Source organism: Platalea leucorodia (assembly GCF_965183815.1).
Source record: "Platalea leucorodia genome assembly, chromosome: 5".
NCBI lineage: Eukaryota > Metazoa > Chordata > Aves > Pelecaniformes > Threskiornithidae > Platalea > Platalea leucorodia.
This window is the reverse complement of record NC_138827.1, coordinates 17,922,408-17,932,649: the sequence shown is the minus strand read 5'-3', so window position 1 is coordinate 17,932,649 and position 10,242 is coordinate 17,922,408. Positions and strand designations below refer to the sequence as shown.

At 53.5% G+C, this 10,242-nt stretch overlaps 1 protein-coding gene across 3 annotated transcripts in view; it reads right to left on the bottom strand.

Moving 5' to 3' along the window:
* Positions 1 to 337: 337 nt before the first annotated feature.
* Positions 338 to 10,242, bottom strand: part of TRAF7 (TNF receptor associated factor 7) — a 40,807-nt gene continuing 30,902 nt past the window's right edge. For all 3 annotated transcript variants that reach the window (XM_082311680.1, XM_082311681.1, XM_082311682.1), the window contains 13 exons: positions 9,946 to 10,080; positions 8,769 to 8,986; positions 8,101 to 8,174; positions 7,149 to 7,197; positions 6,520 to 6,647; positions 5,364 to 5,446; positions 4,905 to 4,944; positions 4,374 to 4,490; positions 3,058 to 3,180; positions 2,126 to 2,245; positions 1,780 to 1,911; positions 1,421 to 1,540; positions 338 to 1,171 (listed from right to left, as the gene is read on the bottom strand). In XM_082311680.1, coding sequence (XP_082167806.1) covers positions 1,157 to 1,171; positions 1,421 to 1,540; positions 1,780 to 1,911; positions 2,126 to 2,245; positions 3,058 to 3,180; positions 4,374 to 4,490; positions 4,905 to 4,944; positions 5,364 to 5,446; positions 6,520 to 6,647; positions 7,149 to 7,197; positions 8,101 to 8,174; positions 8,769 to 8,986; positions 9,946 to 10,080 — 1,354 coding nt within the window. In that variant the 3' untranslated portion in view covers positions 338 to 1,156. The remainder of the gene's footprint in view (positions 1,172 to 1,420; positions 1,541 to 1,779; positions 1,912 to 2,125; positions 2,246 to 3,057; positions 3,181 to 4,373; positions 4,491 to 4,904; positions 4,945 to 5,363; positions 5,447 to 6,519; positions 6,648 to 7,148; positions 7,198 to 8,100; positions 8,175 to 8,768; positions 8,987 to 9,945; positions 10,081 to 10,242) is intronic.

Sequence of the window (10,242 nt, the reverse complement as noted above, 5' to 3'; positions counted from 1 at the left end):
GTGGTCGTGTCTTGCCGGGTGCACACGCTGCATGGCCTGAGGCCACCCTTGGGTGCCTCTGCCCTGGCCGGGCTGGGTGCCGGTGCTGGGGGTGCTGCGGGGTGTGTGGCAGCCTGGCTGGCTGGGAGCTGCTCTCCCCATCCGGGTGCCCACTCCCTGCCCCCTGTTTTTCACAGCGGGTGCCGTGGCTGTGCCACCCCTCTGAGGCAGCCAAGCGTGGCTCTCGGCAGCAGCCGCGGGGTGGATGGGCGCAGGCTGGAGGCAGGAGCTGCCGCAGGACTGGTGCTGGCTGCCGGCTCCCGCCGAGAGCCTGCAATAACTCACGCTGGCCAGGAACAACTCTTTCCACTTTTATTGTCAATGAGGAAATAATCAAATCTATATTACAATCTTAAAAACAGTAGAAAATGTGAGTAAAAATGCAACAGAGGCTTTTTCTCTTTAATGTGGAGACCATTATTACAGGGTGGTGAACAATGGGCTTGTGTTACTTGATTTGAGAACTAGCTGTGGCGTAAAAATCGTACCTGGCTACTCAAGAAAACACCTCTTCCCAGATGGATCAGCCTGACATCTTGGCAGTAAAATTAAATACTAGAGACAGAAAGGGGTTGGGGTCCCAACCCAGGGCAAGGCCTAATGCTCAGTTCTACCATTTACAAAGGGCCCAGCCTCCCAGCGCTGCCGCCCTGGCCAGGCCGGCTCCCGCCTGTGACCGGCTGAGCCATTGAGTCCCATCACTGGCCAAGGGCTGCGCTGCATTTGCACCGGTGCCCTGCGGGGCTGCCCTGGCCTGGAGGCCCGGCTTTGCCCCAGCCCCGGCCCCAGAGGATGCTCCCCAGCTGGGGGGACACAGGCAGAGGAGGGCACCCTGTGGTGCAGAAGGCGCTGGCATGGGAACGGCTTCCTCTGCATTTCCAATCATAGACGGCAGATCTGAGGGAACATCTGGAGCATCCGTGGGCCAGACTCATCCTGAGAGCTGCCAGCCAGGGTCCTTGCAGGTGGGGGAACCGGCCGATGGGCAGCAGCAGGCAGTGGTCGGTGCGGAGAGGAGCTGCAGCAGTTATTTCGTAGTGGTGTTAGTCACCCAGCAGGCCGACGGAGGAGAGGAGTTTTTGGTCTTTCAGTGTGCAGGACTAGTGTGGCGGTCTCGCTAGCAAGTCCAGACCTGCGGAGGAGAGACAACAGAAACCCATGGCAGTGACTGTTCTGAGCAGCTCTGTGGGCTTCTCTTCATCCTCTTGTGGAGCTTCCCTTTGGGCTTCTAGCATCCACAACGCGCTCTGTCAGGAGTTAAACCTCCCACCCGTTGAGAACCGTCCCTTGTTTGTTTGAAGATGGTTCCTAACTCATTTAATGCCCCAGTTCTAGTACTGGAAGACACCAAACCATCAAGGAGAAGTCTGAGGAAACCAACCTTTACAGTGCTGTCCACTGCGCCGGAGAAGAGGCGGCCCCTGGAGACTGCGAGGGCAGTGACGCTACCCTGGTGTCGCAGCAGCGTCTGAGTACAGATCATGTTGTCCATGCTCCACACCTACGGGCACACAGGAGGCGTGAGCCAAGCGAGCAGCACAGGGCTCTGGTACATCCCGAGCACTGGGAGGGACAGGGGATGCTGAGTGCCACAGGGTTCGAGCCAGGTGACACAAATTAAATATGAGGCCACGTGGCATGCAGGGATGACGATCCCGTCCTCCCTTTCCCTCAAGGCTCTCTATGTTTGAACAACAGTGCCAAATACACAGATGCAGCTGCACATCCCTGGACACGTACCCTGAGAGACCGGTCATACGATGCACTGAAGACTTTGGTTTGATCCGGCGTGGAGATGACAGCGAGGGCGTAGACTGTACCCACGTGCCCAGTCAGCGTGCGGACTTGTTCCTTTGTCTCTATATCCCAGACCTACAGGAGGAGAGCAGGGCTCAGAGACTGCACCGGGTTGCAGACCACCAGCTTCTCTGAGAGGTGTTTCCACCTCCACGCACACCTCTAGGGTGGGTGCTGCCACCTATGCTCTGGGTGTGCCATAAAGGGGACTGGCAGCGCCCGGCTCCCATCTCCTTGCCCCTCTCCCCAGCCTCAAGCCAACAAATGCATCAAACCCCGCAGCCCTTACATGGATGAGGTTCTCATAGGTGCCACACACAATGTGGTGGTTTGTCACAGCGATGGAGTAGACGCTGCCTCCTGACGTCTGCAGCACGTGGACACACTCCAAGTTGCGGATGTCCCAGATCTGAAAGAGACGGCAGAGCAAAGGCAGGATAAGACCCATGCAGGGACCCCTCTCCAGGAGGAAGCTCCCTTGAAGCTCTTCTCCAGCCATGCACGGAGTCAGCCTGGCTCCACATGTGCCCAGATCACATCTTTAAGGACAAATCTGTCCGGCTGGGAATGTTCAGTACTGATGAGCAAAGTCCTGCTATCTTATTTTGCTACCCAGCTTTGAACATCCAGGATGAAAAAGTTGTGGAGATTGCACACCGTGTGTGTGTGACTACGCACACACGTGCATACACACACAACCCAGTCCTTGATAGCACTAAAAGCTGATGCAGACAAATTATCAGGGATTTATTAACACTGAGGAGGGAAACTTCAAATTCTCTTGTGTCACCCAGATGCTGAGAGGTGAACTATTCATCAAAGCCTGAGCCAACACAGATGAGGGCATCTCGGAAACTACACACAGATTTATGGTAACTCTGCAGCCAGACAGTGACCTTCTCCTCTTATCAGCAGGACTGTCAGTGCAGATAACGCTGCGGCAGCTGCGGAGGCAGCGTGAGGCGCCATAGCTGTGAGGCTGCGTTTTATCTTAGTGAGCATCCCCCAGCAGCTGTGCTCCCAAGGACCTGCCAGAGCCCAGCCTTTGTGCCTGCAAAGATGCAATCAGTGCAGTAAAATCTAGTGTGTCAGCAATGCTACAGCAGTGCTCTCACATCCTAGCAGCTACCTTTTGTCCTGCTCCACCAACCCATGCTGCAGAATACAGATACAGAGAGGAGAGCCGATGGCTTACAGTTGCCATGAGTCTCGGGATCCCACCTTGATTGTTTGGTAAGATCCGCTGTAGAGATAGTTTTGAGAAGCCACCAGCGCTCGCACCCAGTGATTGAGACCTGTCAGCTCTTTCTTCAGTTTGAGCTCGGTACCTACAATATCCCAGACCTGCAGAAAGCACAAACACACACACACACAAACATAAGAGTCTCAGTGGGACTGGGCAGCGATGGGGCAGCCTCTAGCTCGGGGGCCAGGCGCTGCGCACTCCTGCCCACCCAGGCAGCACAAGGTCCTAGGAGCTCACGAAGGGGAACCTCGTGCTGGCTCTCCTGCCCTGTGGGAATTGCCTGAACCCACTGACTTGCAGATAAACCACACAATGACTATGCTGAATAGGCATGTTCCCTGAGGGCCTGGGAGAGCTTGCTTGGAGCCTGCATTATCACTGGCAGAGACCCTTCCCTAGCAGAGCCATGGGCTTGAAAAACCTAAACCAAATCTACAGTAAAGAACTGCTCTGGACTTCTACTCCCAGCCTGTCCCCACAAAGCTCCATTCCCACAGCTGCTGGGAAGCCCTGGCTGAAACCCCCAGCATGCAGCGATCGATGGATCTCACCTCGCCGCTCCAAGCAGTGCTACTGGCCTGCTTGGCTCATCTGGCAGAAAGCGGCTGGGGACAACAAAAACAAAAGGCCCTGAGGTCTCCTTCTGCTTAGTGCTGTCTCATTGCTCCTCCAGCCCCAAGCGCTCTCTAGATAGTTGAACCACTCCAGGCCCCAGATAGATAAAGAAAAGAGCATGCGCCCTCTTACAGATGGATGGTCCCATAAGCCATCTCACCAGGAGCTGGAAGCAGAACCAAGGGAATCTAGCCAAGGCTTTAAAGGGCAACTTGCAAAGCTGTTCCTTGATTTCTGCATGCTTTAGGTAAAGAATGCAGATTCAAGATCCTTTGGAGAGGGTTTCAAAACAGGCAGCCTGAATCCCCAGCCAATTCTGGACCCCAGACACAATTCCCAATGGTCTGAGCAGGTCCACTGGGGGCCCAAGGACACACACACTCATGAACTGCCAAGATACTCCCCCTGCAGCCTCGGGTTTACAGATCTAGAAGAAACAAAAGTTATCTTATCAGCCAGGTCCCAGAACATCTTTGACTTCAGCACAGAGCATGGGCTAAACCTCTGCAGTGCTGGCTGCTCTGTGTACTGTGCTTCTTTGTGTGGCTCAGGAGAGCGCAGTAACAAGGTCACCTACAGACCGAAATGCCACTTTCTTCCTGTTTGGACACTGCTGCCTGACAGTTTGTACCATCGGTCCCCAACCAGACCAAGAGGAGCCACCCCAGAGCTCTACCTTGATGGCTTTGAGAGAGCCACTGAACAGCATGTTGTGTGAGGAGACCAAAGTGCAAACAGGATTGTCATGTGCTCGGATCGTGTTCACTTTCTGCAGGTTTTGAATATCCCAGACCTGCAAAGGAGAAGAACACCACCTGTGAGGGGCAGGGGCAGGCCCCTTGTGCTGAAGCCTTTCCTCTATGCCTCTGAAGGCAGGCAACCACACACAGGCGTTCGTTGTATGAGCCACTGTCCTGGCCTGATCAGGACTGACCACCCTGCCCCAGCTCAGAGCACCAGCCTCCTGCTCCCCACGTGGGAGCGGGGAGTGGGAAATCCAGCCTGCAGGAAACACCCAAATCCAACCCATGAGTAACTTGGCTGAAGGCAGTGGGTAAAGCACATGTGGGTTATCAGTCTTACACCACTGGCAGCTGAAGAGCCTTATAGAAAAAACGATGCAGGTCCCTGCCCTACAACAGCCTGGGACTGGCCTGTAGACCTCACATCCCAACTGCGAAGCGGAGCAGGGGTCCTGGGTACTCACAATAATGGTGCAGTCAGCAGAGCCACTGTACAGCTTGTTCCTGTAATGTCATCAGAAAACAAAAGGAGGTCAGCGAGGGAGAGCAACGAGTGCAGGGTCCCAGCTCATTCCCAAGCACCGTGCTGGGCGAGGAGCTGCAGTCCCACAGCCTCACTGGGCCAGGACTAAACACACCAACCCCAAGAGCGAAGCCCAGGTCTCGTGGGGAGGCCAGGCTGGATTGGCCCTTCAAGCAGGAGGACAGGCACCCCACTGGTGACCAGGGAAGGAAGCCAGGACAGCAGGGGAGGCCAGAGATATGTGCTTTGTTGATTTTTAAAGAGCAAAGAGGCAAGATGCGCCTCTTACGCACAGTCTTGGCACATGCAGGACTGAGGACGGGAATTGTAAGGGTGTGCTCAGGAGCCCCAGTGCTCTCCCCACTCTCTCCTGCAGGGGCAGGTGTCCCCCTCCACTCACCCCTGAATGCAGAGAGCCAGTACAATTCCATCGTGACCCTCCAAGGTCTTTTGGCACTTGTATGTGGTACAGGTATCCCACACCTAACAGGAAACAGAAGTCAGCAGAGGGTCAGATGCCGGCAGACAGAGCAGCTGGGGACCCGGGCAGGATGTCAGCAAAGCCACAAAAGCACCGAAACAAGGAAACAGGCTGTCACCTGGGCACCTGCCTTCCGGGCTCCCAGGCAGAGATAAGCTTGTCTAGGAAAGGAAATTTACTGCAAAGGGTCAGGTTGAAGTTAATGAGACACTGGACAGCAGCACGCATCAGCCCTCTCCAGCACTGCCTTTCACAGCCCAGGCCAACACAACACACTGAACCAGAGAAGCAGCTCTCGGGCTCCTGCTTTAGCAATTCACACCCGGTCCTAGGGCTCCAACAGCACAGCACAGCCTCCTCTGCCACTGCAAAGGTTTTCCCTACTGAGCACACACCCCTCTCTCAAGAAAGGGAACGTGGGAATGCGGTGCCCAGAGCAGCCAGGACAGGGGAGAAAGCTGTTTTCTTTCAACATGTACAGCAATGTCCATTTTCTTCCGTGTGGCTCTTGCTATCACTCAAAGAAAACTAAACCAAAACTCTGCTCCTGGCAGGGCTGGTCGCAGCAGCCCGCGTGGCTCCCCAGCCCAGCCATCAGCCACCAGCAGCCAACACAGTGACACTGAGAACTGTTGTTTAGGTTGCACTGGAGCAGTGCTGTCAGTTTGAGTTACTGAAAACAGGACAAAGAAAAACAAACATGCCATAAAGTGGAAAAGGACACATTTGATCAGGGGAAAATGTTTTTTTCTAAGATGATTTTTTATAACAAGGGAAAATAAAATCAGAAGCCAAAATAGGCTTGGATGCCATATAAAGCAAAACCAGGAGCAGCAGGAATGAGATTCTAATCGGGGCTTTGCAAAAACCACTATTTGTCTCCTGATTTCACTATCACGTAACATTTCTTTGCAAAGAATTTTGCCCAACTATAACTGCAAAGAATCATTTAAGATTCTTTGGGAGAAACTTTGGGAAGTGACATGCCCCTACCCCAAAAACTGCAACTCAGCTTCTGTCCCACCTGAAACACATTTATAAATGTAGAAGATACACAGAAGAGACAAGCTCTTACCTTAATGGTTTTGTCTGAAGAGCCACTGAAGAGCAAGTCTCCTATGGAGTAAACGCACAAACACCAGACAGGGCCCTGGTGTCCCACAAAGGTCCCCTTGCACTTGAAGATCTGCTGAGGATCATAGGCTACAGAAACAAGAGGGCAGGTGAGAGGTGGGAGTATGGTGCTGTGCTATGTCATGATGAGTTTGGAGGAGACAGAGCCTGAACTGGCCTGGCAGGTCCTCCTTGCACTTCACGTTGTTGCAGGCCAGAAGGAACTGTGAGACCCTCCCAGTCTGGCCGGAGAGTCTCATGTCCCACCTCTGCAGCTCATTGACTTATCATTGCTTTGAGCCCCAGGACACATTTCCCTAATGCAACTCCTGGGCTGGACCTAGGGAGGCCAGAGATATAGAGGCCACTTGACATCTCCCCCAGCAGCTAATAACCCTGCAGCACTGTCAGTTCCCCTTCAGCCAGTGCTTCTGGCAAACTCTCCCACCAGTATTTTCTTCCTGCAGCAGCGGTGATCCTGTGAACACATCACTGCTGCACCCAGAGACAAGTGTGATCATGCCTAAAAGGGCTCACTGGGCCAGCAACCCAAACCCAGCCTGAGAGGATGAAAACCACACGCATACTCACATCCAAGGATGCCCATGTTGAGCCGAGCATTAATGTGGGAGAGTTCATCCTGAAAAACAGAACAAGCTGCATGAGCTGCAGAGCCATCAAGACCAGTCTGCCCCTCCCTCCAGAGACCACGGGGCTCTGACAGCATCTCAGACCTGCACTAAACTCCTCAATATTCAGGCAGGCACAGAAATACCTTTCAGAATATACTGTCCTTGCCCTGCCATTCACCAGACTGCTAAAAATAATCAAGTTGGTTATGGGGACTGCTTGCTCAGCTGGGCTCTTGAAGCCCACTTTGCTGGAGAAGAATTGGAAGGTCTCTTGGTAGTCTCCTCCACGGCCCGGTCCCTACTGCATCCATGGGGACCCTCTTCATTAGTATGCTTAGGTAAACCAGGGTGAGCTCCTCCTGATCAGTACAGCCAGTGGGATGCAGTCTGCCTGAACTAGGGAGGAATGTCTATCTAACATCAGTGCTTGAATAATGTCCAAAATCATGAGACAGCTCTCACTCCCAGCTTGTTAGCAGGGATCTGCTTATCCTCCTGCTTTCTCTGCAGGCAGGGAGAAGGCAATACTGTCCCCAGCTAGTATAAAAGGTACAGGAGTGCCCAGGCTTTGGAGCAGAGGGCTCTCTCCTTGCTGCAGGGGTGCTTTCCTCTGGTAACACATTTCAAGAGCAGCAACAGGCTGAGAAAAGACAGCAGGAACAGTTAAAACGGCAGCTCAGATGCAGTGACCAGAATGTACTCACTGAGCTGCCTTTAACTCAGCCTAGAGGAAACCTTCACCCAGACCCCAGCTGCACTAAAAGCAAACCGAACCTGAGTTGAGCAGAGCCAGCAAGCAGGGGGGGACCCAAAAGGCTCCCCCCACTGCAGGAGAAGCCTAACTAGTAGCAGAGCCAGCAGCTAACTGCATGCAATCCCTTTTCAGCCCCAGGGCCTGGCCCCCTCCTCACGTTCAGCATGGAGGCGTCCCTGCGGAACTCCATCAGGTCCTCGCTCAGCTTGCTCTGGTTCTCGTCCAGCACATCTACAAGAGATGGATAGGCCCATAGTCACTGCAGAGTCAGTGACGGCGTTCAGGGGAATGGACAGAGGACACCTGCTGCCACCTAACCTCTGAACAAGGAGGGAGGAGAACCCACTGCTGTTATCCGCAGGGAAAAGCAAGAGGGTGTCTGCTACTCAAATGCAAATTGTACTTGGATGCTAAAGACCCAACAAATTTCAGAGGCAAGACAGGGCTGGGCACAGCAAAGGTGTCCAGGAACCATTCTTGCTCCAGGATGGCTGCATTGTTGGCTATTCAACTCACTGATCTTTATGGGGGCCTGTGCCCATGGACTGCAAAGGAAAAAGTCACAGGAGAAAGGTGGTAGCTGCCTACAGACATTTCTAGGACTTGCCATATGACTGGTGACTGTAGGATTAGGTCCCATGATGTTCTGGCAGCAGAGAAGTTGATGGAACCCCTATTTGTTCCTCTGCAAGGAATAGCTGAACCTCCCGAAACCTGCTCAGCACCAGTTTTAAACATGGAATGAATCCTGTAATGCACCATCCTAACAAAGAGCTGCCCTGTCCCTACAGCTCTGACCATAGAGCTTGTCCAGTGCAGACTCACCAAACTTGAGCTCCAGGTTCTTCTCCAGCTGGTCGATTTTCTCTGAGAGCTTCCCCAGCATGGAGCGCAGGAAGGCAATTTCCTGGTCCTTCTGGGCCATTGCCACCTGCATCTCATGGAAGCGATCGTCTGTCTGCTGCAGGAACTCCTTCAGACCCTCGAACTTGCATGTCTCCAAGTGGGTCTCATAAGTGTCTTGATTTCCTATGAATGTACACCTACAAAGGGAAGGCAGATGCTGGCTGGAGCCTGGCTCATGCTGGAGACCTCCTTGCTCAGCTGGTTCCTGAAAGGGAGGTCTGAGGCTTGTGTAGGTCCCCGGCTGTTCTGCTCCTCCTACCAGGAGCAGTGGTACTGCGGTTCACCATCCTGCTGGGTGCAGGCAACTGCAGGGCAACAAAGAGGCCAAGCAGCACCCATTCTTCCCATCAGGGCATTGGCCACAAACTGAACTGTTTGTCTATCTGTCTGCCTAGGTAGTTGCAAGAAAAAGCAGACTTTGGGCAAGAGACAGAATGTGGTGTCAAGTTTGTGTGCTCACCAGGAGCCCAATCTAAGTTAAGCCATCAAAACCAATGGAAAAAACTGCAGCTGACCTCAGCAGATGCTGACTTGGGCCTGTAGCACAGCAAGGAGTCAGGGCTGCTCTGTCACAACTTGCGTTGCTCTGCTTCTGCCAAGACATCTCTTCCTGCAACAGTAACCTTAGCTGTGTATCCTGCAGGGAACCCCCAGCCCGGGCTGCACTCCTGTTCAGGTGACAATCAACCCTCCGAGGCTGATCAGCACTTCCCTTGCCCTGGGACTGGGACTGGTTTGAAAGACACTTCTACGGTGCTTGCATTACTCTTGAACTCGTCCTCCTCCCTATGTGGCTCCAGCCACATCCACTGCTCTGACTCTCCTCCAGCTGATTCTTCTGCCTACGCACCTCAGCCTCCTCCTCGGCTGCCAGGAGGGCTTACAGCTGGGCAGCGTGACCTGCCTGTTGTCAACAAGAGGCTCGGGGGCTGCCTTCTGCAAGCCCTGCAAGCCTGATCTCAGTCTCAGGCCAGTGCACATCACTGGGTAGAGCTGCTCAGAGACCCATGGGGCTATCCCAAGGCTGCAGCAGCCAAAAAGCAGCTCAGAAATGAGCTCAGTGCATCCTTCCCACTAAAAAGCACCAGCTCCTTACCCGTATTTGGAGTGGGGACACTTTATGTGCTCGCACTCTTTCAGATGTGCCTCCAGGTTCATTTTCAGGAGAGGTGGGCAGCTGGGGTTATTGGGGCAGCGAACCGGCCTGTAATCACAGCTGCTTTCATGATCTCTGCCCATGAAGAGAAGCAAAAGGAGGGAAAATCAGCAATAAGCAAAAATTAATGGAAACAACACATCATCAGGAAAGGAGCAAACCAGCCCTGTGAGACTGTCAGGTGATCGAAAGCCTCCTGCTCTAAGACTGCAACTACAGCTCTAAATTCTCATTTGG